Source organism: Actinia tenebrosa, unplaced genomic scaffold (assembly GCF_029948245.1).
Source record: "Actinia tenebrosa isolate PJP-AT-01 unplaced genomic scaffold, QUT_ActTen_1.0 PGA_scaffold8__29_contigs__length_14323225, whole genome shotgun sequence".
In the NCBI taxonomy this organism is placed as follows: Eukaryota; Metazoa; Cnidaria; class Anthozoa; order Actiniaria; family Actiniidae; genus Actinia; species Actinia tenebrosa.
In genome coordinates, this window is record NW_028292585.1 from 2538129 (window position 1) to 2565914 (window position 27786).

General features: G+C 41.4%; 2 protein-coding genes across 3 annotated transcripts in view; both read left to right on the forward strand.

Annotated features, from left to right (window-relative positions):
• The first annotated feature begins 1137 nt into the window (after positions 1-1137).
• On the forward strand, positions 1138-4921 carry LOC148904951 (uncharacterized). Its single transcript, XM_089023980.1, has 2 exons — positions 1138-1189; positions 2289-4921. The coding sequence occupies exons 1-2, from the start codon at positions 1138-1140 to the stop codon at positions 3977-3979; spliced, it is 1743 nt and encodes a 580-aa protein (XP_088880106.1). The 3' UTR covers positions 3980-4921.
• A 6556-nt stretch (positions 4922-11477) lies between these two features.
• Positions 11478-27786, forward strand: part of LOC116294350 (uncharacterized) — a 29186-nt gene continuing 12877 nt past the window's right edge. The window contains exon 1 of one of the 2 annotated variants that reach the window (XM_089024109.1): positions 11478-11705. In XM_089024109.1, the coding sequence (XP_088880235.1) occupies positions 11621-11705 (85 nt within the window). In that variant the 5' untranslated portion in view covers positions 11478-11620. The remainder of the gene's footprint in view (positions 11706-27786) is intronic. The other variant, XM_089024111.1, reaches the window with a different exon arrangement.

Genomic DNA, 27786 nt, shown 5'->3' on the forward strand with positions numbered 1-27786 from the left:
TTCTCAAGATGCGCAACCTTTACAGCAATCACATCACCTATTTCGATGTCATGCCTAAATTTCATAACCAGGCCCATCCTTACCAGGTATCCCAGCGCACCCTGAGCCCAGGGTCTTGTTTGAAAATGAAATCGCCTTTTTTCATGCTTTCTTTCTTATCATCTAGTAACTTAACTGTATCTGCGCAGAAATATTTATCCGTATAGTTTGTGGTCATCGAATAAACGTTTTCACTGGCAAAATGTTCATACATGAAAATAATAAGGAAATGAGTATTTTTAGTCATACTTGCTTTGGTTCATTGTGCAATGTCAGTATCACGTGATGGCACGGTTCAACCTCAAACGCAAAACAATAGCTTTGTTCTATGGAGTATCCAAACCATTCCGCTCCATTAACTATAAGCAAATGCAAGATTAGCGTTTACCCACTAGACTGTGTTGAAATATATGAATACCGTACATGAGTTAATTATAAAATACGTTCGTCAATCCATTCAGCCAAATATCAACGCGGTAATTAAAGGCTACCACGTTCAAAAACGACCTCCGATTTCTCTGATACTTAAACTATCGAAGGGGTATGGAAATGACATAAACGTTAAACAAAAATTAAATATTCGAATAATGAAACCATTAATATAATGGAACCTAGGAGGGTGAGCTTGAGCTGTTTTGACTGTAACTTACAATGAGTATATCAACGCTTCCAAAACAAAGTGTCCGGAATAGGCGACTTGCACTAAGAAATCACGTGACTTCTTGGATGGAAACGCGCGCTATGTAAACAAACTTCAAGATGGCTTAATAGAAGTAATTTTTTAGCTTTTTTCTACCAATCATTGGTACCTATGGAGTCTTCAAGCATATTTTGCTTTTCGATTGGTCTGAAAGAGAAACTTTTACGGTAATTTATTCACCAAATCCGAAGGAGCTTCCTGTTTGTTGTCGCATTTTTTTAGTTTCGTGGTCTTTGACCTTGGACTTGCATTTTAAATGCTTTCCCCTAGAAAACTTTAAAAACAATCCACAAACTCATCAAATGTAAGCAACTTTTTCCCTTCGAAGGACGTATTCATCGTTATTGATCTCATTCTTTCGCGAGCCGGCGAAAAAAGGGTCGCTTGTCCTTACCAGGATGCCTGAACTGTCGTTTAGCGACGTAGAGTTATTTGCCAAAAAGACTGGAGGTTGAGTTGGTAGGCATCCTTCTTTAATCTTCGGCGCCCACATATGTCCTTTTCTTCTTCATACTGATCCTTGTAAAAATGTCTTGAACATAGTCTGGTATGCGATGTTATCTAATCGAGGCATAAATATTCATAAAAACCCAAATTATTTCTTCTCATACACTTTGTATACATATAAATTTTTTTAGCGAGTTTGACCACTGGGAGCCCAATTTAAATTAAAGTGAATGGTGAAAATAAAATCGGAAAAATTAAATAACTAATTATTTTTAAATTGGAGATCAAGATAATGTCCTCCGTAATGCGAAAGAGTAAAAAAAATCAATAAAAAATGCACTAGAACATTTTTTTTTTCGCGCGCGCCTTTGTTTTCCTATATAATTTCCCTATGGTATCTGATGTTGATCTTATGTATATATATTCTGACAAGGGAGGAAACTTAGTCGCCATATTTGAACAAACAAACTCACTTTAAACCACGATTTCATCATCTTTTAAACCTCGAACTCCACAAAAACTTGATCAAAATGATCCCTACGATGGGGGATTCATTTTTAAAAAACTCTTTTGGCTCTTCCTACAAGATTTCTATGAGCGAAATTGTCGTGCAGAAAATATTTCGCTTGCAGAAAATTTTCTGCCATGTTATGTCAAGGTTACTACCTGCGTAGGACTCGGGCGAGAACGAATTTTTGTTCAAGTAAAACCAACCAAAAAAGCGAAAAAATGTTGACCATAGAGAACTATATGGAAGGATTTTTCGAAAACAAAACTAGCCCTGTGGGGTGGCTGGTGGTGGGTCGTGTACACGTTACAAAAATCCTGTGCGGGAGAGTAGTAAGGTCGAAATTCGTTCTCGGCCGAGTTTAAAGTGAGTTGTTTGTTCAAATATGGCGACTGTAGTTTCCTCCCTTTTCAGAATATACACTCAATTGAAGAATCGTTGTCGTTGTTGAATTTGGTCTATAAGTATCAAATAATATTGTTACTGATCTAGATCCATTGACATTGCCGGACTAAAGAGCTGGATCATCCAGGTAACAAACGTTCAGTTATTAATTGTATTTTATTAATATTTTCCTCATCCTTCCTATCCTAGATGCCATTAAAAATGATGGACCAAAACTATATTTCTATTATCACAGCCCTCTCCATCCAACCATCTACCAAGTGGTCAAGGGCTCTCTGACAGGAATACAAAAGGCGTTCGACGATCACAACCACGACACTATCGCGAAAGACGAGAAATTTACGGTGCTGGTGACATTCAGCTCGCCTTTGTACAACGAAGACAGACAGTGGTATGAATTTCCAGCACGATTCTGCTATGGAAAAGATATTGAAGGATGTGTGAATGAAACGCGTTCATTTAGCAGCCCGTATCTTGTACGACCAACGAGTACGGAGATCCCCGTTCCCTTTGTGGTTCCTTTCAGCAAGGTATTTAATGCAACTTTACGTGATGAGAAAACTGTCTTTGAAGCTGGCATCGTTCATGAACAGTTTAAAACTTTTGAAGTGAACGGAGCTAAGTATGATACCTCTACAGGTATTCTAAAGAGTTTTACAGCTGAGTCACCTGTAAAGGCGGGTAAGATATCTGGCATAGATTTTTCGAGAAGGAAGGAGCTGAAAGATCAACCTTTAATTCAGTGCCATTTTGTGGAGTGGACTGCCGATGGATGCGTACCGGGCTTAGGAAACGTAATGATTGGATATGACGTTAAATTCCTGAAACTAAAAAACCGGCGCTGGTTGAAGCCGGTGAAGTTTCCGAATCACAAAGATAAAAGATACCTCCGGACTCTCTCCATCCCAGGAATTGGGAAAAAAACCTACCTTGTATTTAAAGGAATGGCCCTTGAAAGAGAAACCTTAAACAGAAAACCTTTCGTTCACGTTTTTTCGTCAGTGGAAGAGCAAGTTAACGAAACTCTTAAATCAGTTGGACTTAGCTTAGGTAAAGGATCCCTCTTAGGATCTGGAAGATACCAAAGCTTTTCCAAACACTATGAAAAGGAGCAATCCTACTCAGCCGCAATGTCTGGAACGGAGTTTAGATTTTTTCGTGCTACGATGCCGATTTCCTATCTGGAAGATGAAGCAAATTGGGATGATGGTTTTAAGACAAGATGGAAAAGTATGTTTGACCAGAGAAATAAGGAAAATGCGATGGATTTCTTTAGAGAGTACGGAACCCATTTTGTCGTACAGGCGGTGATGGGTGGAAGGCAAGAGACAGTTTTCACGATTAATTATTGTGAGGTCAGTAAGGAAAAGAGTACAAAACTAGACTTTGAGGCCAACTTATTAAAACCCTACAAGTTCCCTTCAAGTGGCGTTGGTATACAAGCTCAATACAACTACATGAGAAGTCGCTCTTTAGTGAAGATAATCATCTCGGGTCCACAAACCACATGCACAGGGGGAAACTCTCTTGATTCAGAGGTTTGCTACAACCTAACACTTTGGAAGTCATCGATATTAATTAACCCATATCCAATCGAAATGACCTTGAAACCATTCTACACTCTTGTCAAGGGTTACGAAGACAGACAGTGGATGGAGAAGAGGTACGAAGAATATTTGAAGGCTAATCTTGATGAGGTGAAAATCGATAGTGTTATCAACTTAAAAGCGAAGTGTGAGAGAAATCACCTTAGCGGAGACACCGGAAAAGGGGTTATTGTTGATATTGTAGTCGGATTGATTGCAGTTGTTGTCATGGTAATTTTTATTGGTTGCTCTGTGTTGCGGGACCAACCTAATGCCGGCCACGAAGGAGGCTAGATGTGAGGGGAAATTTTACGCATAATGATTCGAGTGATTTTTAGATCTAGTAGCAGTAAACTCTTACTCAAATACGCGGGCGTCTTATAGTTTATTCAGTGCCAAGAAACTATAAACAAACCGAATAGCACTGATGGTTCCAGTGATGCTTACATCTAGTTATCTACATAAAATAAAATTTAGCATTTTCGTAATAGCTGACTTATGGATGAAGGTCAAAACAACAGTCATCTTGCAGGACCCGATTTAGAGGGGAGGGGTGGGGTTGGTTTACCACCATCTCTGGAAGTGAAATCCTGTATTTTGTCTCATGATCTCCATCACTAAGACTCAAATAGCAGAAATGAATATATTGTCTGTATATCTAAAGTTATAAATTGATAAAATGAAGCCCCATCTTTGACCATTGTTTTGATCTTGTCCCTTATAGAATCAAGGCTAGAAATATTGTTTAGAAATTGTAATAATGTTTATGTAATATCGATTAATTTCTGCACAACTTAATTAGTCATCGAAATAAAACCACACCTGTATTAAGCGACCAACCTCTTTTTAGCGGCCAGATGTCAAAGTCTCAAGAATAGAGGTTTTAAAGTAGATTAGCCTCTGCTACTTTTAGGATGACATTTTTTTTGATGCAAATTATCTACTTTGACTATAATACTTTCGTTTCTATCCTCATAATTGCACACAAAAATTGTTATTGTAGTGCCTAAAGCTATCTTCATGATAAGTAGAGTACAAGCACTAAAAGTGTGCAACACTTTACACTATTTAGTAGTAAATAGTGCTAATTAAACAATAGAAAACAATAGGATTAGCATAATTTAGCAGTATTTAGTGGTATTTATGTTGCACACTTATAGTGTTTCTACTCTAAATATTAATCTGCTTTATTTTAGTTTATAAATAGAATAATAAAAAAAACCCCAGAAAACGAAAGACATCGGTCGTAGTTCACTTTATGAGGATGTAACCAAATACAGGGTTTATTTTAGTTCCGTTGCCGCATTTCCCTAGTACTCGGAAGTTGCCACAAGACATTTTGCCTGTCCAAGGTAAACCAAATCCAATCCAACTATCTGATGTATGGCAGTCTGATTCTTGGTTTAAATATACAGCGATATCGGCGGGCATTGTCAGCTAGCACACACCTTGCACCGTTTCTGCAATTAGATTTACCACACGGATGGGGGGTCACGTTTTCCTGTCCATGGTTAATCAAGCAAAAACTTCAGTTCTAGAAAAATCCGCACATGATCATGATGATCATCATCCCCATCATCATCATCATCACCATCATCACCATCATCACCGTCATCAACATCACCATCATCACCACTATCATCACCATCATTACCATCACTATCAACACCATCATTATCATCATCATCACCATCATCATCATCATCACCTCTATCATCACCATCATGATCACCATCACCATCACTATCAACACCATCATTATCATCATCATCATCACCATCATCATCACCATCATCACCATCATCATCATCACCATCATCATCACCATCACTATCATCACCATCATCATCACCATCACCATATTTCTAATTATGATCATCTCATAAAAATCAGTTAAAATACTTCTGAACGAATCTACTCAAGCCTTTGGTACAATTCTGCACTTTCCTTGACCAATTATTCTGATAAGACATTTCTACTATGTATATGGCAATGAGATACTTTGAGATGATATTTCACCCTCATTGCGTATATGTGCATGTAACCAGGCCTTTCTATTATATCCAGCTCATCTTTTGATAGAAATCTCTGTTCTCTCAGCTCGCAAAGGTTTTTGGTATAGCCATCTATTTGGTAGTTGACTGACTGACACTTTGAATCTTCTAGACATGTAAAAACACACGTTATCTGGCTGTCCACTTGAAGGGTCTTGAATATCTGGATATTTGCAAAGCCTTGAAAAACGATAAATAGAAATGTTTTATTTTGAGTTGAAAACCTTAATAAACTTGTGCTCGTTAAGATAAACTATAGACCTCTTTCGAGTTCCAAATTACCGCTGTGTCCCTTGATTACAGACTCATTTGCACAGGGTTAGACTCGTATCAGCGTTTAAATATCCACAAATACCAACGGTAAGGTAAAGAATGCACAACTTCAACAATACAAACACTTTGAAATTCCACGGACCTTCACTGGAATACATGAATATTCTACACAAAATCGAGGCTAAATTATGTTAACTTATGTTAACCCCTCCCCCCCCCTCCCCCCCCCCCCAAAAAAAAAAAAAAAAAAGAAATGAAAAGAAAAGAAAAGAAAAGAAATTCAGAGCTGAAAACTAAGAAGGCCGTGTTTTCCATCCTATTTTTTCTTTATATCTTACCTTCGATGTTAGAAAACAGTCCAGTTCTTATTTCGTTCTCGCGTGTTGGAAACGTCGGGAGATTTTGGCTCGAAACGGCACACAAATCAAAATTAATAAAGATACTCAAAAACACCCAAAAGCTGGATCCTTGTAATTTTACTTTGTCTTGCCTTCCCTCCCCCTTCCCCCTCTCCCACCCACGAGCACCAAGGCAAACCGACAACGAAACAAAAAAAAAATAAAAATAAAAATAAAAATAAAAGCAAACAAGTAAACAAACAAATGAAGATACAGAAAGAAGAAAAAATATAAAGTCAGACAAACAAACAAATCATATCATCTTGATTTACCCAGAATCCATTTTTTGTTTGCGGAGTCTCCAACAAACGCGGGCTCAGTAGGGCTACGTAGAAGAGATCCAGAATGAGTGCAAACTAGTCGAATGACTCGAGTATTTAACAACCAATATCGTGGATTTACAGCGCTATTATTTCCTCCCTGTTCGAAGAGTTTTATTCTTTAGGGAGCAAAGAAAACAAAAGCCTTGGAATTTGTGGAATTTTCTACATGGTCAAGCCGGAAGAAACCAGGTTTGATAAATATTTGAACAACGATTCTTGGTTTGCTTGCTTGGAATTATATAAGCTAGAAGTTTTGAGTCTTTTCTTTCTCCTTTGCATGCAAACTGAATACACTCAAAATTACCTTACTTCAATATTCTGTCTATCCCTAATTAGATAAGAGCAGATTTTAGTGCGATATTCATCTTTTAATTTGTATAGATATTATTTGTTTTTAAAATGATACGATAAAACACAACAAGTTGTTCAAAGGTTTGGAGGTGTGAAAATATTGCTCAGTCTACACAGATTCAATATTTAACAATTAATAACCTGAATTGGAATACTAAGGATTACTTTGAGGCTTGAAGTTGGGCAGGGCGAATTAGCAGGTGTAATCAGAACTCGGTAATCCTTTTATGTTTGTCATTTTGTCGAGTCTGAAATATGCTCCTACAACCGAAGCAAAATTCTCCGGCTTAAACTGACTATAATCTTCTTCTATTATTTCAAAACTAAATGAAAACCCTGCTAGGACTCTACAAATAGTTCCTATTTTGTGAATAGGAAATACAGAAGGGTATATTGCATGCATATATGAGATAATCCGACATAAAATAAAAATTTAACTAGCTGATTTTCGTCGTTGCTAACTTAGGGATGAAGGTCAAAACATTTGTCATCTTGCAGGACCTGATTTAGTGGGGAGGGGTGGGGTTGGTATTCACCATCTCTGGAAGTGAAATTCTGGATTTTGTTCTCAAATATCTCCATAACTAAAACTCAAATAGCAGAAATAAATGTACTTTTAAGCTAAACTGAACGTATTTTTGTATAGAAATAGACACTAAGGCTGCACAGTATCGAGCATTGTAACGTTTGGGCCTGAGGATGGCTTGAGTCTTTACCGGTAAGATTCTAAAGGCAAAGTAAAAATAAATTGCTCGAAAGATAGCGACAGAGCGACTAATGTACAGTGAAAATCATTATGGATATACAGAGGCGGCTCCAGGTCCCCCCCACGCAAAATTATGAGGGGGGCTGAGGTCCTCCCCCCCCCCCCCCCCCACGTTTTGAGGTAGAATCATAAAATCGATCTTTTAAAAATAAGAATTAACGGAAAGAATTACATACTAGATCTGTTGTTGTTTCTTATTATATTTAACGAAAACCAACATAATATAAGTGTTTGAAATGTTTAAAAATGAGCCCACCCCCCCCCCTCCCACGATTCAAAGGGCTCAGCCGCCTCTGATATAAAAGTTATGAGAAAATCAAAATTCAAAAAAATATCCAAATTCCAGGAGTACATCAAACTCCATTCCGGATGGTAGAAAGTCTGCCCATGGATTATGCCAGAGCCCTCATTCTTCGTCATGGCCAGTAAAAACGCAGGCTCTGGGTACGAGATTGACCGGAAGCCAGAATCTATGGAGCATGCGCATATATATCTGACGACCTAGAATCTGGAATTTAGGGTTTGCGTGTTTGAGCCAGAAACTTTCATTTAAACGGTAAGTCAGGCTAATCTTTGATAAGGATTTCTCTCAGAATTGCTTGACTCTTCACAGTACGTTTTTTTGCTAATCTATATTTTAAAATCAATACACATTTTCTAAAAGAAATTTTCATTTACGAGTGAGCTAGAAGTTGAAGTACGATCGATCTCAAGTGAAGATGAAAAATGTATCATCTTATTACTCTTCATAACAAAATCAAAACTCAAATAAACTTATACGTACCTGGCATTTATTTGTAGTTTATTATCTTATTTTAGTTATTCATTTGATCGGAGTCGTGTCAGCTTGCAAAATAATTTAAAAGTCGAAGCCATTTATCAGGCGCGTAGTTATTTTACAACTAGTTTATCCCTTAGAAATGATCGATCTTCGTTTAAAGAAAATACTGCTTTGAATAGTATATCATTTTCACCGCCAAAGCAGCAATTCACCTCATACACGCGGTTAAGTTTTGGGAACACGAGTTTTGCCGAAGCTGTGATTAAGCCACCGGACTGAACTGTTATAATGGAGAAACGTCGCCGAAGGGGAGGTGGGTGGGGTCAAAAATCCGTCTAGCACTGCCTGGTACAGCGAACCTGAGTAAGTGAGGCCAAAACCTTGGATTTTCTCGCTTAAATAGGCAACTGTCGACCCGGAGGCATTCATAATGCTTCTCACCTAGGAATCACACCCAGAAAGTCATGATAACATTCATGGCTGCTTTAGGGGTGAAAATAGCTGAATCAAAGCATGAATAGGTAACCAAAATAATCTATTGCCCATGAAGTTTGGAAATTCTTAGAAATCCTCGCTTATTAGAAGCCCTTATCTAGCTTTAGAAAACTCATTAATAATTCATGAAGAAAACACAATAGAAATCATGACCATGAAGGTGATTTTATATCTGATAAAGATTCGTCTTCATTTGCATAAACTTTAACTTGGATTTTCTCTATCAAACTTGGTTCATTTCGTAAAAAATCGGTACACAATGAGAACAAACATCATAAGTTTTCTAAGCCGTTCAATAATCTCGCAGATCGTGGTTTATCGGGTCTAAAACCACTCGGCTGCGCCTCGTGTTTTATACCCGATAAAACACTCCTGCTCGTTTATTAAACATTACATAAAGTCTTGTTTACAATATTACAGGAAATTAATATTTCTAGTTCGGCTGTCTTGAATTACAGCAGTCAACGAAAAAGAGTATGTGTAGGCATTAATTAGCTCCTCCTCTCTTTTTTTCCCTATAGGATGGATATTTTTTCAAACTTTATTAATCACACAACTTATTTACATAGATCCTTTTAAATTCTATTTACAACAACTATTGCTCCTCCCTCTCTTTATCACTTGGCAACATGGTGACATTGATTGCCAGCTAGCACATGCTAATTGTCGGACTGTAGACCGGAACCCTATAGCAGAAGCCTGCAAGGTGTCTTGAGTATGATCCCGAAGACTCCGGGTACTATTGCGCAATTTCAGGGAAAATTTCAAAGTCAGGTATTTTATGACCGGTTTATCACAGGTAACCCGGTAATAATAGATCAAGCTCAAAGAAACGAAGAATAAAGAGAAGTTTTACGGCTGAGGCGCCTGGCGGAATTCGCTGACTCCAAAGAACGAAGGCTCAATCTCAATAGCGAATTATTGGAAAGCCGAAGTCTGAATGGTAGTTAATAAGACCCGGAACGACCCACAACGACCCACGAACGACCCACAACCAGCCACACAACGACCAACACCGAGCAACAAAGACCCAAAACCTGCTACACAACGACCCAAAACCAGCCACACCGGGGGGGGGGGGGGGGGGGACTCTTTTGAAAAGTGGGTAGGGGGGCTCGACAGACCTTTTTGGGTCGAAAATGAGACCTCGCGTACCTTTTAGGGTCTCCGGCTGACTCCCGGCTGACTCCCGGCTGACTCCGTACCTTTTAGGGTCAGATTTGTTCGTTTTGAAAAACATCCAACGTCATACAAGAATATAATGGTTGGAAACGTTGTCATTTTAAATGATATAATAATACATTATTATAATTATATATTATATTATAATACATTAGCTCAGTGCAAAATACGGCTCATAGCGATTTTCGTTAAAACTTGTTCATTCGAAAATTCTATCCTTCTCTTAAAACCTGGAAAAGTTTTATTTTCTAATGATTTGTTCGCGTCCGCGTAATTGTGCTTCGAAGTTGAAAAGTAGCGCGCCGACATTATCCAATCAAGCCTCGATCACAACGACCTAATTAATGTAAGTAGTTCAGGTTTCGATCTTACCTTTTACAGTGCGACTACAACCAAAGCCACCTCGACAAATTTTCCACAAATTATCCAATAGTGTTTGAGTATTTAGACAATAGATTAGCAGCAAATTTTGAATTTAAATATTCTTCCGTTGTTCCGGTTGGTAAAACTAAATGATGAAGAAGAGCTTGTAATATATTTTCTTCGCAAATTAGTGATTTGTGTCACCAAAGATATAGAAAAATAGTAATGTACGACTTCAAATACGACAGGAATGCAAATTAGAGACCGTATAAAACACAGTCTTTATGATTACAGTTTGTTTCTTCCAGACAAAGTTATCATCAGGCTGACACTGTTAGATCTTATCACTATGTTGCTATGCGACAGCACGTTTATATTTCACAACGAAGGTGCCGGCAGTCTTCTCCGCCGTGTAAACCCATGGATATTTGTCCGATTTGTAGCAACTCTATGGTTCAGATTCCTACTTTTGATTGGCTAATTTGTGGAAAATTTGTCGAGGTGGCTTTGGTTGGAGTAGTCGCACTGTAAAATATATTCAGTCATAGGAAAACTTTCAAGCATCATAGATTGCTTAATGGTCTGCTATCTAAAATGAATTTAACGAATTTAACTAAGAATCGATGTTAGCACATCCACTTGCCGGGGTAGAAGAACAATATATAACATTAAAGCATTTGAATTTTACCAAACATAGCAAAATAGCAAAATGTTTTGTTTCTCTAAGTCTGGGCCTGAGAGAGCTTGGGCTTCCTGTGGTTTCTATTTTATACATGATATCCGCTGACTTACGAGCGGCGCATGGCCGGAATAGTTGGCGATGGTGTTGCTCTTTTTGGATCGTTGTGGCTCTTTTTGGATCGTTGTGGGTCGTTCCGGGTTTTAGTAACTACCCTGAACGTTTTTTTTTTCTGCTGGCGTCGTTCTTTTAAATTTATTTCAGGAAAATATGTTTCGAACATCGCAAAAATGCATTGCCAAAGCTGTAGTATTTCTCTTGCTGCTCTGTTGTCAACTCGGCTTCCCTTTTAACGGTAAGTGTTACTATGTTTCATGTTTCATGTAAACTGCTCCGCATAAAATAGATCTGTTTGAATTAAATGAATTTACATTAAGCCACACAATCTCGAGTTCATCTTCTTCTAAGTTTGTAATTCGTATCACATTTTGATTTTGCGATACGTAAGCAATAATTCCTCCTCGTTTAGCTCCACGCCTATCCTTTCGAAATAGATGGAATCCAGGAATTGTATAAATACAATCAGGATATTTCGGTTCCAAGAATGTTTCGGTGAGGAATAAGATGTCGACTTGAGGATACGTAGTAAGCAAAAGCTTAATTTGCTCAATTTTTTTATCAGTTAGCCTGTTTATATTCCATTGACCGATCCTAAGACCTTTACTTGGAAGTTTGATAGTTGGAATATCGTTGTTGCTGTCCAGGGTTCGGGTAGATGTCGCCAGCGATGCGGCAACGATACTTCGTGTGACTTAAGTTGAAAGTGGACGTTCCATTTGAAGTATATTGTATTGGATGGGCAAAGAATTTCCTTTTTGCCGAGTGAGAGTGACAGTGAAGGTTCCTTTCGATATTTGAGTTGAAATTTTTAGTGCAAAGAGTTAGAATGCACAGAATAACCAAGAGACATTTCAGGGTTAATTCATCCGCCATCTTGCCACGTGGCAATTCTCCATTGAATTCACCATTGAATTCACCACTTTGCATTTTATTCGCAGCCGTTTCAGTAATTTCTGCTTATAATATAAATATAATGTATAATATTTTATTTATATAGCGCCCTTTCCTAAAATGTCCAAAAGCGCTTTACAAACAAATAACAATTAATAATAATAATTAATAATAACAATATCTGTAATATCAAAATCAAGCACTTTTTTAAAAACACAATACACAATATCTGTAATTTCAAAATCAAGCACTTTTTTAAAAACTTACCAAAAGCCAGTCAATCACAGGGCAAAAACTAAGATTAATGACGGGTTGACCGAGTTAGTAGACATTAATTTATAGATTCCACATGAAAAATATTCTGCCAGCAGTTTTTGGACATCCAAAAAGGAAATTTGTTTGACCTAGGATTACCAGTTGCCAAATCGAAGTGACAGCGCTTAAGGGAATCGCTTAACTCATCTAAACGAAGGCAAAGACAAAAGGTATAAATAAGGTATTTCAAAGAAATTCTACGAAGAATTTCGAGTCCCGTACAAATAGAAAATGCAAGGCGGCCGACGAAGTGCTGGCACTACGTAATAAAAATATATTACTTAACAACCATTCGTATTCAAAGAAATTGATGTTGTTACCAAATTATTGATTCAGTGATCGATTCTGGTGATAACCGGGCCAATACTGAACACTACGAGTCAGTTTCCTCTTCAGAGAAAACAAGGTTAAAGGACTACTATATTCATTTCAGAAAGCAAATGCTAAACACATAAAACGAGTAATCGAAGACATGGATTTTTTATATGATGTGCTTTGATTATCCTAGATTCTAACAGTATATATTTTATTTTTAAATGTACGTTTTAAGTGTTTAGACTATTACGGCTGAAAATCAAACATTGCTATTTTTAGTTTTTGGCTTTGTAGAAACAACCATTCCAGTTCCAAACGGTTCCAAGTTTTTTCTTCAAACTTCCTACATCAATAGACCAGAGCTTTATCTACGGATTGTAGTGAAATCTTTTCTCCCCTTCCTATCAAAACTTTGGAGAATACATCTTTTTAAAGTCATAAGGTGTACCTAAAGAGCTCACCCCGCTAGAAGCTAGAAATAATTAATTCAATATCGGTCAACAGACATCGCTCTCAGACCTTCCACTGACAAGGTAAACTTCAGGACAGGTTTGGCAGAATATCTGAATAAACACAATGGCATTGAAGGGGTCGTTATGCAAATATTCTATTTAACTTAAGGAGGCTCTGTGTAGTTTTAGTCTGGCACACCTAGCCGCATTGGAACGGCTATAACTTCGTCTTAAATGACTGAATCTGCAAGCACTTTTTACACAATGTCAGGAAAGGATTAAAGGTTTCAAAAATGATAAATTAGTTTAAAGCTGCCTTTTTCATTATGACGTAATGATGACATCATAGAAATCGTTTACCGCTTATTTTCTCAAAAACTTGACCTAAACTTTCAAAGCGACTTGCACCAGTCGATAGAATTCATCAAGGCACCCAACATATAGCCTGCGTCACATCCGGAATTTTCTTCGTAAATACCGTCTGCGAAACATCGCCAGAAAGCTTGTTCTGGACCCCCCGCAAATTGCGCGATTATATATAATAGATTCTAATGGGCTGTTAGGCATGCTCATTCTAACGTGAACTTCCATTGGATAACACTATCAAACCGGATGTGATCCTCACCGGATGCTTAATGTAAAATCGTAACACGAGCGAGTGCCGTGTTTTCCTTGATAATTTTCAAGTAGAATGACCTTTCCCCTTCCCAAAATAACGCCAAAAGTTTGTAATTTGTGCCATCGATTCATCGCAAAAGATTATGAAGTTTTTCTTTTAAATGGGAAACAAAAATTCAACCCTATTTTAGAAGTGCAAATACTATAATTTAAAGTACGACAAGCGAGTTCACCCCGGAGTTCACACGTGTGCCGTCAATGCATTGACCGTATTCCTAAATTACCTAGGGAAGAACCTTGGTCTACTAACACGATACTTCCACGAGGTCTTCCATATAGAGAACAAGCAGCAGTAAGGGGGACTCGCGAATCGCCGGCATTGCCAAAAATCACAAATCGAAAAACACCAGGGGGGGGTGGGGTTTTTGGAGCAGTGACGAGGCCCTGCAGGGGGTCTTGCGCGATCGGGTGGCAGCGCGAAAAGTCCCTTACTGCTGCTCTGTTGGGTACTGCAAACGGAGGTTAAAATATTCCTTAGATATAGATGGACGCCATCAAGAGCATACGAAACAAAACTGTGCGTAAGCTAAGAACTCAGGTGTTGGATCGCCTGGACGCCGACTTTGCCTTCACAACATTTATGGAGGGAGATACAGATGAGACGATGAACGAAGAAAGAGCAGAAAGAATTATCGACATGATGCCCGAAGGTAACTACCGTTTGGAGTTGACGTTTATAAAGTATTTAGACGGCGAGTGGATAATCGAAAAGGGCCGTAATCCTATTCGGGCGTCAGGTAAGCAAAACCTGTTTGTCTTAAGTGAAAATACGCGCCCGGGAGCGTTAGTAGGCATTGACATGATGTTTTACGAGGTCGCTTACCCAGTTACTGTGGTCATTTACGGTGCGTACGAGATTAAGAAGCCCGACGTTAAGAAGCTCAAACCAATGCGACATCCAGGTAACTGTGTTGCGAAGTTAGTAAGAGAGTTCTTTGAGGACTCCACCCGTGGTGGTAAGTTAACTTTAAAGAGAAGAGAAGCCATCAGGAAATGGGAAAAAGACACACATAAGGCCGGAGCCACCATAGACAACATCAAGAAGTTAGAGACTGCCTTAGAACGCCGCATACACGTAAAAGATATCACTGACGGGTTCATTTACCCAGGTACGCACAAATACGGAGGTAGAGGTGCCCCCATAATCATTTACCAACACAATGGACACGCTTGGCGAGAACTTAGGTTCCCCAAAAAGAAGGAAACTAAGGTCTATAAAGCTTCTCCGTTGGTAGAATTAGTCCACGAAAACTCCGTTTGGTTGATGGATTCGGAAGGAAGTCAGTTTATGACGCAGGATGGTACTCTTTACCGCCCCGAAATTGAACACCAACGCATTCAAAGTGCCTGTGAAACCTTAGGGGAAGACTTCTCAGACGAGGTCCTTAGCTCTCGTAGTTTGGACTTCTTAGCCGCAAAGAAGAGGAACGGATGGAAGTCCACGCCTAAGGAATTCGCCGACATAGCCAAAGCCTGTGTAGAGCATGGTCATGGAGGTCTGTGGAACATGGAGTATGACGAAAACGAATACGTCTCCTTAGACATGAAACACTGTTACCCCGCAAGTTTTAAAGGATTGGGGGATTGTAAGGAGTATTATGACCGCTACGGACATCCAGACTCACAGTTCTTTCGTGTGTCCTTAGACGGCAGCTATGACGCCCCAGCTACGGGGATTGTAAGATTAACCTCATGGAAGTTAGCAAAGGGCTTACACCCCATAATTTACGCGTGGTATGGTAAACATTTACAGGAGAAGGAATGGATTCCCGTGCCGTTGTTAAAGTTCTTTGAAGAGCATAAACTTATGACGTACACCGCCCACGAAGCCATATTGTGTCACTCCTCCTTCACAAAATGGTTACCTGAGCATAACCCCACCGCGCGGGTCGTCATAGGAAAGTTCACTCAGGGCGCAAAAGAAGGCGAAAAACATATGCAGCGACGCTTAATAACGGACGAAGGAGAGTTAAGCTTCCTCGTAAAGCGCGCACATGATGATGGATCGATGGTATCTGTGGAAAAGTGGAACTACTTCGTAGAAGGTCAAAAAGAACATAAGTGGAATGCACTGTGTTACTACCAAGATCACAGACCGCAATATTACCATTTACGCGCCAGTATGTTAGCATATGCGCACATTAACCTTCTTGCGATGCTGCTACGGTTCGACAAAGAGGACATACCACGTGTAGCCACGGATTCCCTGTACGTAAAGCCCGAAGTGTTAGAAAAGATGCAGGAGTTCTACACCGAAGACGAGTTAGCGGAAAGTGGTCAATGGCGCGTTAAAGACGAAGAGATAAAAGCCTGGAGAGAACGTGTGGAATATCATGGTGGACACACAAAAGGCGCCATTACCCCCACAGAAGAGCCATTACCGTTAGTTACGGACCCCATTTCCTACCAACGCTTCTCTTACCTTTACGGAACGGGAGGCAGTGGTAAAACTACCAGGGTTTTGGAACTCTTTCCAAAGATAAAGGTGTTAACGCCAACGCACCGTCTGGAAAGAGAATTAACGGAGATGGGTTACGACGCGCAGACCTACCACAGCTTCTTTCGTTGGAATGGCCAAAAGTGGGTACCTGAAGCCATCCATGACATACCTCCGGTGATACTTTGGGACGAGATTTGCACCGTTCCCTTGGAAATACTGCAGGAGTTCGTAGACTTCCTAAAAGGGAAATGCCAGGTGATATTTGCTGGGGATCCATGCCAACCTCCTCCAATAGCCGGAGAAATGCCCCACGAATGGTTAAAAGGAATGGTAGACCATGCGGAGGAAATTAACACCGACTACCGCAGCAAGGATCAAATAAGAAACCTGAAAGCGGAATTGAGGGGCCTCAGTGACGCCGAGCAATGCAAAACACTGCGCAAACGCGTACGAGCGAAGTCCTACGAGGACTTCCTTTACACATGGCATCCAAAGGATCTAGTGCTAAGCAGCAAACGCGCAGCACAGGCCCGCATACAAAAGGATTTGCTAAATATACACCGAGAGCGCTTCCCTACGCATCCCGTACCTGTTTGCTACAAACCCCACGATACCCGCATGCAGCGCCGCGACGTCTGGGTACCTGGTACCGACATCCAACTGCAGAACGCAGTAACGCATGACAAAGCCTGGGTACCCATAGAAAAGGTGGAAAAAATAACCTCCCATCCAGACTGGCGCTTGGGCTATTGCATGACAGTCCACAGCGCGCAAGGGCTTACCATAAAAGAAACCTTATGGATCATAGACCAGCGGCTGTGTTGGAGCAACCTTATTTACACTGCCGTAAGCCGTGTGGAGTATGCCAAACAGTTAAAGAGAGCCTGGGGTCCGCAATTGCGTTACGATAAGACGCCAGAGGACGTAGCTAAGGAGAATATCGCCAAGAAACTCCTTCGCTACAAAAGACACGACGAAGAAAAAAATATGACGTTCGACCTATGCGCGGACGACGTCTATAAGAAAGGGGCACGGTGTGCCAAGTGTAACATACCTCTACTATGGAGGTTTGACCCAAATGACGATCAGCAGTTCTCCGTGGATCGCATAAATAATAAACGCGGGCATTGCAGAGGCAACGTAAGACTGACATGCCTAGAGTGTAATCGGGCGCGCGGAGCAGCACTACTCTGAGTCTTTGGGGACTATGAGCAGCTCTTCCATGACAAATCCACGACTTGGGCCATTTAGGTAATACAACACGGGTTGCCCTTCCTTGGTGACGGACTTCGAAATCTCATACGTTTCCAAAGACCAGTTAGGATCCGTGGCTCTCTTACTGCCACCTTCGAGTTCCCCCGGCTGATAGAGGTATCTGACCACTATGTTGCGGGGTAGCTTTTTTTCCTTCAGTCCGACCGCCCTCGAACTTCTGACATAGGACTTGTGTTCCACGTGTTTCTTTTTTATGGCATCCCTGGGTTTCATCCCCGTAGCCCTGGCCGCCTCGTTGTTCAAAGCCGCGATGACCTGGGGGAGCCTTTGAGTCCATTCCCTGTTGCGTTTGGAGGGATCTTCCAGCTCTTTCCAATACTGGTACCCAAAGAGACGCTCAGCTAGGGTCTTATTAAATCTTTCAACAATGCTCTGACCCCTGTGGTACTCTGCCTCGGCTCTTCTAATTTTAGTGTCGTGGTCTTTCAGGGTTTTGGTAACCACGCCCATGAACTCCGTCCCCGCATCCACTTGCAGCAGCTTAGGCCATTTCAAGACGCGCTTATAAATCCTACCTAGGGCTTCTGCGACTTCTGCAGAATCCTTGCTGGTTATGGGTTCGGCGTCCTTATATCTGCTTGCGATATCAACTACGGTCAAAGCGTACCTATAGGTCTTTCTTCTTACCTTGTCGTGCGGCAAGAAAAGCAAGTCCGCCTGATGAACTTCATTGGGGGTATTTACGGTAAAGCTGGGTCTGGGAATGTACTTCGGAACGGGAAGATAAATCTGCCAGATGGTTTGTTTTCTTAACCAGTTCTTAGCCGTTTCTTCTGATACCCTGGCCGCGGTCGCGAGTTTCTTAATAGCCGACGCTCCTTTCCAATAGCCTTCAGGCCCATAGTAAATCCTTTTGAGTTTGTCCTCTACGCGGCCCATTATATGAATTCCAGGACGAGATTGATATTGCGTCCGTTAAAATCCACCGTCTTTCCGTCCACTTTAATGGTGACGTTTATGCTTTCTACCAAATTAGACAAGTCATAGCTCAAAGAAATGGGAATGTATTCTACCAGGTCAAATGGATTACCCTTAGGTGGAAACTTGGACATAAGAGAAGACTTTTCTCCATTGTTGTAACTATGGACTAAATCGCAATAGACTTCGTAAGAGGATGCGACTTTCCATTTTACATCATATGTACTGCCGCTATTTATCGTGGTACTAGTAAGGCCCAGCAGTTCTACCAATGAACTGCCCTTTAAATTAGCGCTTCCACTATTTTTCTTGAATTTCATTTCATGGGGTAATCCTGTGGTAAGAGTATATCCATGCTTTGCTAGCTCCTTAGCCAGTGTTATAGGGGTGTAATGGGAATCTGGTAACTTTGGTTTGGTGCCGGAAGTCACGACGACAAAGCCATTAATTAAATTATACCAAGAATTGTACAAAGAGCAACTAACCAGCCGGACCCTTTCCGCGCGGATGGGAGGATTCAGATAAGTGGTAAAGTTATTCTTGTCGCTTTCCAAAAAGACGATCATTATATTAGATACGCCAAGGCTACGCCTCCCGCCAGCCCTGCGACTCCTACGAAGACCAGCTCGTTGTCTTTTTGTTTCTTAGAAGGCTGGTAGTAATTCTTGAACTGAGGCTTTCTTAACCTAAAGTCGGGGTGTGCTTGCGCATAAAGTCTAAAGGCGTAGTCTGTGTTTTCGAAGTTCTTGTCTGCCTGCATCTTGTCTTGGTAGTTCTTATCCAACCAATCCCTGTAAGCTTGTCTTTTTTCATTCCAAGCCGCCACGTCTCGCTGATATTTCTCCAGCGCTAAGTCGTGTCTCTTCCTCTCAGCGGCTAAATCTCCGCTTTTGTCGCCTCTAACTAATCTATCCAAATACTGACCACCATAATTAGCTCCAGTGAATGCTAAAGCTGCAATAACTCCACCTGCGACCACGCTAGCCATTATATATTAGAAAATCACAGGGATTTTCACGAGTTATGTCGTTGGCAGGTACTTTTCCTTACGTAGGTAATCCTTTAGCATGATAGCCCCGCCTACGGCAGCGGTCATCTTTGCAAAATTAGCGAAGCTCTTGCTTGGGTCTTCAGTAAAGTCTTCTTTGAGCACTTTCTTACCTACCCAACCAATACCCGCAACGATGGAAGTAATGATAGCTGCTTCTTCAACAGTTTTCAACAACGCGGTCGACATTATATTACAAAGCGAGAAGGTTATTACTCCATTTCAGGGATCTTACTTTTTCTAACAGCCGGTTCCTGCACGGGTGCGCGATATGTTGCGGCCTCCCACTTTACTTTTGGCTTCGTAGCACGCCATTGTAAGTAGAGGCTGCCTGCTGCTATAGCAATTCCTATCGCGCCAATGACGTAGCGGGATTCCAAAAAGATTCCTCTTCTTCTACCTTTTCCTCCTTTTTTGCCTTGTTCTTTTTATTCATCTCTGCGAGCTTCTTTCCCGCGGCAACTCTGCCTGGAGATTTAGCCTTGGTAATCTTTTGCTCGGGCTGCTCTGCCTTCGACTCTGGTTCACTCATTTATATCTAAGGACTTGAAGGACTTGATAAGTACTTGAGACTTGACTTAAGGACGACTTGACAATGACTTGACTAAGTACTTGACAATGACTTAAGGACGACTTGACTAAGTACTTGACAATGACTTAAGGACGACTTGACTAAGTACTTGACAACGACTTGACTAAGTACTTGAGGCGACTTGATCAGGTACCTCAGCAAGTGCCACCTGGAAGACCTTTTCGACTTCTCTGTCCTTCTTGAAGTCCTTCCAAGATGTTCCGAAGGTGCCCGCAAGTTCCTTCAAGTCAACGTGCTGAGCTACGTGCAAAGCCACAGAGGCGACTGCCATTAACTTGCCGCACTTCAAAGACAACCACCCGCAGGTTATCTTAAGTTCTTGGGATATGACATAGTCGTCTCTTATGTCCTTCCGTAGTTGCTCCACGTCGTCTATGGGCAGTGCAAGTCCAAGCAATTTAGTCGCAAGTCGGATAGCGGAGTCTGCTACGGCGTCCGTGGTCTTACTTGCAAGGGCGGCCTCGTACCTCTTATGGAACTTTTTGACTTCCTCTTCTGACAACTTATTAACCTGCTCATGGGTAAGTTCCTTGCCTATCATTTCTTTGCACTTCCCCGAAGACACAAGGATGTTGAGTTGTTCCTTAAGGTTACTTTCATCTAGCTGCGTGGGGACTTCATCTATCAACTGCTCAATGTCCATATATGTTAATGGAATACGGAAACCTCAAAGAGAAGATCATCTTGGAATGTTGGTGCGTTTTTAAATGCCGCATGTATTCGTGTAACTGTTCCTTGGATATCTCACCGCCGTAGTCGCTTAAGATGGTTTCCAGGTCACTCCGGCTCGGAGTATAAAATACGACCAGGGAGCCTATGTTTTCCCTAAAAGGCTTAGAGACACTGGTAAGCCGCTGGGAAAGCAACCAAACGCTGATATTGTCATGCCTACCGCTGAAGGCGAGTTTAACGAGCTCCGAAGTGCGCCTTTTTACGTCGTCCCCGCAGGCAATGTCATCTAGTATGAGGAGTGTCTGCGTATCTTTAGGGAATTGTCGATGCCAGAACTTCAAATGGCTGGATAACTCGTTAGGGTCTAAGATATCCACAAAGAAGTCGTCATCTTTCACTCCTATGCCTTCCCAGGTGCGGTTATTCACGTAGGTGGGACATAATAACACTATGTAGTCGAAACGGTATCTAAAGGGTCCTAATAGCTGCTCCACTACGAATTGGGTCTTTCCGCAGCCGGTGGGTCCTACTATCAGGGCATTGCAGGGAATATGGTTCGGATCCATTATATATACGATGGACCCAGTGGAAGCAGTAAGAAGGATTGCCGCCGACGCAAAAGATAAAAGAGACACCATAGAAATGCAAAGGGAGGAGATCGATCGGCTGCGGGAGCGCGTGCAGGAATTGTATGATGAAATGTGCAGCCTGAAGCGCGCGGAAAGGTTTGGTGCCTTGTTGACGATGGCCGGTTGGGTAAAAGAAAGCGTTAAGGACTTCATGCGATATCCGCTGTAGAGCTGTTTAAAAGACACCTCAGAATGTTAAGTATAAGGTTGTTAAATTGTTAAGGATGTTACTTCTAAGAAAAAAAGATGTCTTAGAATGTTAAAGATAAGGTTGTTATATTGTTAAAGATATACGTATGCTGCTTTAAAAGATGTCTTAGAATGTTAAAGATAAGGTTGTTATATTGTTAAAGATATACGTATGAGTCATTTAAAAGATGTCTTAGAATGTTAAGTGTATGGTTGTTAAATTGTTAAAGATATACGTATGAGTCATTTAAAAGACACCTTATAGTTAACTATAAGGTTGTTAAGGATGTCTTGCATGTTACTTCTAAAAGACACTTCAGAATGTCGAGTATAAGGTCGTTAAATTGTCAAGGACTATTATTTCTTCTTTTAAGAAAATATACCTAAGGACAAGGATATTTCTTTTCTTAAAAAAAAAAGATGATAGTCTTTAACAATATGATAACCTTATCTTTAACATTCTGAAGTGTCTTTTAGAGCAGCACGTGCAGACATACTTAACAATTTAACAACCTTATCTTTAACATTCTAAGACATCTTTTAAATGACTCATACGTATATCCTTAACAATATAACAACCTTATCTTTAACATTCTAAGACATCTTTTAAAGCAGCATACGTATATCTTTAACAATATAACAACCTTATCTTTAACATTCCAAGACATCTTTTTTTCTTAGAAGTAACATCCTTAACAATTTAACAACCTTATACTTAACATTCTGAGGTGTCTTTTAAAGCAGCATGCAGACATCCTTAACAATATGATAACCTTATCTTTAACATTATGAAGTGTCTTTTAAACGCAGCTGTATGCTCCCGTAGACCTGTTTTAAAAGACACTGCAGAATGTTAACAATAAAGTTAAAAATACGTTATATTGTGGCTAAGGTACACTTAAGTATAAATGAACTGTTCAATGTGTAAAAAGGTGTTCAGCACCAAGCAAAGACTACAATACCACGTTCGTCGTGGCGTTTGCACAAAGAAACCAATTAGTAAAGTTTGTAAGGATTGTGGTAAAGAATTCAGTACCGTTCAAAAGATGCGACAACATCAAGACAAACGCATTTGTGGGCTTTGTAAGGGCTGTAATAAGGAATTCCCTAACACCTCCGAGCACCTGAAAAGGGGCGTCTGTGAACAAAGCAGACAGTGTAGTTTCTGTAATAAGATACTAAGCAGTCGTCAACGTTTACAGACGCATCGGAAAACACATGAAGTCAACTATCGATTTCTCTTTGGGGCGTATGACCTAGAAGGCGTGGATTGCTACCAATGTGCGGATTTGATGTGTCGCTGCCCGCATAAAGAGGATTACTTAAGGAATCGCATAGATTACCATAAGAAGATAGTCCGTACTTTCCCCTCTTTTGAACGCGCCGAAGGCGTTCCGTGGACTAAAAGGGAGTATTGGAGGCAGGAGTGCGATCGTTGTGGTTGCATCAGAGAAGAGGAACATATCTTCAACTGCCTCGACAAATAAACGTCCTTAACAATATAACAACCTTATACTCAACATTCTGAGACCCTTTTAGAATGGGGTTTGCGTAAAGAGTCTCAAATCCCATTCTTATTTTTCTTGTTGTTTGTTAAGTATCATCAAAACCCCTTTTAAAGGTATATGCTAGCCTACGCAGCAGCCTTCTTAGGAGGATTCCTAATCGCCCTTTCAATATATGGACTGTATTACGTGCGAACTACCAGCCGATTGCATTACGACCCAAAAACAGCGTAAAAAATACACCTGCCTTCATTGCGGCAAGGTATTTCTTGAAGGATCCCATTGGTGCTCCGCGGAGCAGCGGACCCTATTAGACGTCCTTACGAATGCAGAGGACTCTCAGGCTCCCAATTAACCACGTCAAATACCCACCTGCCATCCTTTTTACCATGACTCATAACATGGGTAACGTCCTGCCCTTCAATGGCGTACCTTATCCTATCGGGCGCCCAAAGGGTGTATGTTCTTTTTTTATTCTTTAAGACCAAGCGCAGGCGGTCTAAATCCTCGAAGACCACGTAATTCTTTATCTCGTAAATCTCCCCCACCTGCAAATCCCTCCAGTGCGTTTGTATGAACTTTAACTCGTTAAATTTATCCTTGTCCATATATTCTATGAAATATCTTTAAGTGTGTTGCCAAAGTCTCCGAGGTTTTAAAGACCTTACAACACCACCTGCAGGGAATTCGTAGGTGTTCAGCATACGCAGTGATCTCCCTGCAAATGACATCGTAGTCGCTGCTTATGAGCACCTTATAGCCGTTTTCTTCATACCTCCGTAAGAGTAGTTGCTGATCCTCAGATAACCTGCCGTTGCCTTTTGGGGTCTTTAGCTCTATGCAGAATCCACAGTAATGTGTATGCGCGTTTAAAATCATTAAGTCGGGTTGACCGCGTTGATATCCTTTCTGCCAGCACTTTATACGTTTGCCGTTTGAATCCTGCAGTTCACCTAGACCAGGGGCTATGAGCATTTGAGGGTAAAACTTGCGGACGTAGTCCACTACCTTTTTATGTAGGTCAAATTCATTTTCTATTTTGAATACCAACTTGTTTGGACCGTCAAAGCGCCTTTCATACTTACCTGTTTTTCTTAGCGCGGGTAGGACTTCTTCGAAGACCCAATCGCGAAACTTAACGGCTTGGGGTAACTTAGAGCTAAATATCAGTTCATACAACCCGGGTTCGGATATGAACACAGAATGTGGGTGCATAGTAGAAGCGCCCTGTTTTAGGGCCCTTCCTAACTCACTCGACCTTTTCTGGTATTTCTCAGAAACGTGCTCCCTGATTGCGTTTCTCGTTTTCTCATATCCTAATGCGGCTGCCACCTCTTTTCCCTTAAAGTACAAAGTTTCGCCTTGCACTATGCATTGCAGTTTGGTGTCGTTGTTTTCAAATACGCGAAGCATAGTATATCTAAGAAATATTTTAACCTTAATAGGCAACGCTCTTTAACTGATTCATTTCTACGCTTAGCTGCGCGTCTGAGACGACGAAGATGTAGCAGTTTATCTTGTCGCTGTCGCCCGCGGAGGAGTTCTTGGTGCGCTTGATCTCCAATGTTATGCCATCCTGCGTATTTACTAGACGTAAACCCTGGCCATGTAGGTCTTCGTCGTTAATGGTGCGCATGTCAATCCATAACGCATACTTATCCTTAAAGAATTCCTCGGGGGATATTTGGTCGCCAAACTTGCGCATGGCCTCTCTGTACACGTCTGCGGGCTTTATCCCCTGGGAGTAGACCTTGTTTGGAACGCCGTTGATATTCACGCCGACGTTAGTAATGTTGGGCTTGTGAAAGGCCTCGGAGTCGCGCTTACCGGCTTCGTAGGGTTTGGCAAACACCAACATTAACCCCGTGAGACTTCTTCGGGGGAGGTTAATACTTTGGTTGATAACCTCATCCGTCTTATCCAAGAAGCTGAACGTCTTATACATCACTACGTGGTCGTATAAGAATGCCTTTCCGGAGCTGTATTCCATGCCAGCGCTACGGGCCAGCTCTTCGCTGTACACGGTTTCGTACTGTAATTCTAGATTAGTGATAGAATAAGGATCCACGGCTCCACTGATTGCGCTGTCCATGCCTCCAATGACGTTCGTAGTGTCCGCCAAGGTTACTTCAAACTGTAACTCGGATAACTGTCTGGGGTAATACACGCCATGGTTCGTAATCACTTCAAAGTCCAAAGGGATAACGTATTTGGTACCGTACGCAGTTACTACCCTTGTTGCGTCTGCTACTGCGGTTGCTCCGCTGGAGTCAGTAGGCGCCGGGTTAGTATCGCTGCGAAGCTTACGAAGGATAACGCTTCCGATTCCCTGCTCTATCTTTTGTGCACGGTCAAAGGCTGTTAGCCACAGATCCTTATACGTGGTGTACAAATCGTACCTGTTCAAGTCCAAGAGGGATTCCCCGGCAAACTTGATTCTCATCTTAGAAACGAGGTTCCTACCCACGTTATTGACGGTATAGCGCTTGTCTGCGGTATCTGGCTGCACCGCTAGGTCAAACCTCAAAGCCAAGGTGCCAGGAACCAATACTAGGTTATCTGTTAGACGGGGCACGCCTACGTACAAGGTTTCCCCTGGTTTAGCGCTGCTGGGCGTGAATGTGACCCGGTGAAAGGTGCGTTCTGCTTTCAGTCCGCCAACCTGCTTAGGTAATGCGTTGGGATTTAACTTTGAGCTTATCATATATAATGGAAGTAGAAGGAACGGATTTTGACCCCCTTACCGAAGAAGGCCAAGTCGATATTAATGACGAAGAATACGAGTCTTTACTTCCTAATGACAACGTAGACGGACGAAGTCTCTTTGAGAAATTGCTGAACAAGTATGACGTCAGGGCCCGCGATGCTATGCGTTCCTTGAGAGATAAATTTAGGTCTAAGAACCCCCACACGCCCGTTCCAGAGTACTTAGAAATGGAATCCCTTGGCGTGCGGTCGGACTTAATGGCGGACCTCATCGAGGACCTAAGAGAGCGATACCCAAACCTAAACCTGGCTCTCTTAGACATCCAAATAGGAGACAAAGGGCAGGTTCAAGTTAGAGAATCGGGTAGGGAAAAATGGCACAACCTGTATCAAAGAAGGAATTCCAGCCTGCTTAACAAACAGCTTCCAAAAGGAGTCACAAATGCGCTTGGAGCACCCAACTTGACGATGCTAAGCACTTCGACAGAAAATGAAACAGAAGCTGCTCAAAGGGCCTTCCGTAAAGCTATTTTGAGTCCTGTCGCTAGAGATGCCCTCAGATCCGCAATTAAAGTACAAGAAGAGCAGCGGGTAAGACTCGACCAATTAGAGAACGTCGAAGAGGAAAAAAGCAAACAACTTGAAGAACTTCCAAAAGATAGTGACGCGACTGGAGGCTTAATGAGATACTTAGAGAAAATAAGGACTGAAAGGGAAGCACTTAATAACGAAATACAGGAAAATAATATAACCATCGATGACCTTACGCGACAACTTGATATGCTAACCAAAGATGAGGGGGGCATCACTAAGCTACTTGATGATTTTAAGGAGGACAACATAGCATTACAAAGCAGAATAGAAGAATTGGAAGATGATTTCATGAAACAAAGTAGGTTAACCTCTGAGAGTCATGCCGCTGAAATTGCAGACTTTAGAGCTAGGTTGACTAAGTTGTTTGATGAAAAAAGCGGTGTGGTAAAAAGGTTACAGACTGCGGTAAATGAAGCGGCGGGAAAAGACGTAGAACTACAGCGCTTAGGACAAGAATTAATGGAGTCTGTTGACAGAGAAAGGCAAGTAATGCTGGACAAGGCAGTGGCGGAGGAACAAATACGACAACTTCAACAGGCCGTCGAAGACTTGGAGTACGAAATAGATCGACAGCGAGCAATAATCGAAGATCCAACTAGCACTGAAGAAAGGGAGGCAGCCCAAAAGGAAATAGAAACCCTTCAGGAAAGACTGGCGGAATTACAAACGCAAATAGAAGGTAAGGAAAAGGAGCTGGGGCTTACCACCAAGGAAAAGATAAAAAGAGCCCTTTTGAAGTATGGCGTGCCGCTGGCATTTGCGGTCGCTATTTCGAGCGTAGTAGGCGTGATCTTGTCCGCGCTTAAGGCTACAGGCGCTGGCGTAAAGAAATTAGGCAGTGGACTAACGGACTTGGGAAAAAAGATGGCAGCCGGTCTTCCTGGGCTGCTGGGTTCGGTTGTTTCCTTGGCGCTTAGGGCCGGCGGAGAACTGTTGAAGTTCGTGGGGAATAACATTTGGATCCTCGTAGTAGCTATTGGAGTGGTACTCCTGAAGAAGATGAAGGGTTAATCTTATCCTCGTGTATTACTGGTGGCTTATCGTCGTCGGGCGCCCAAGGCGTTCTCGACTGGGGATAAGTAAAGATAGTATTCGCA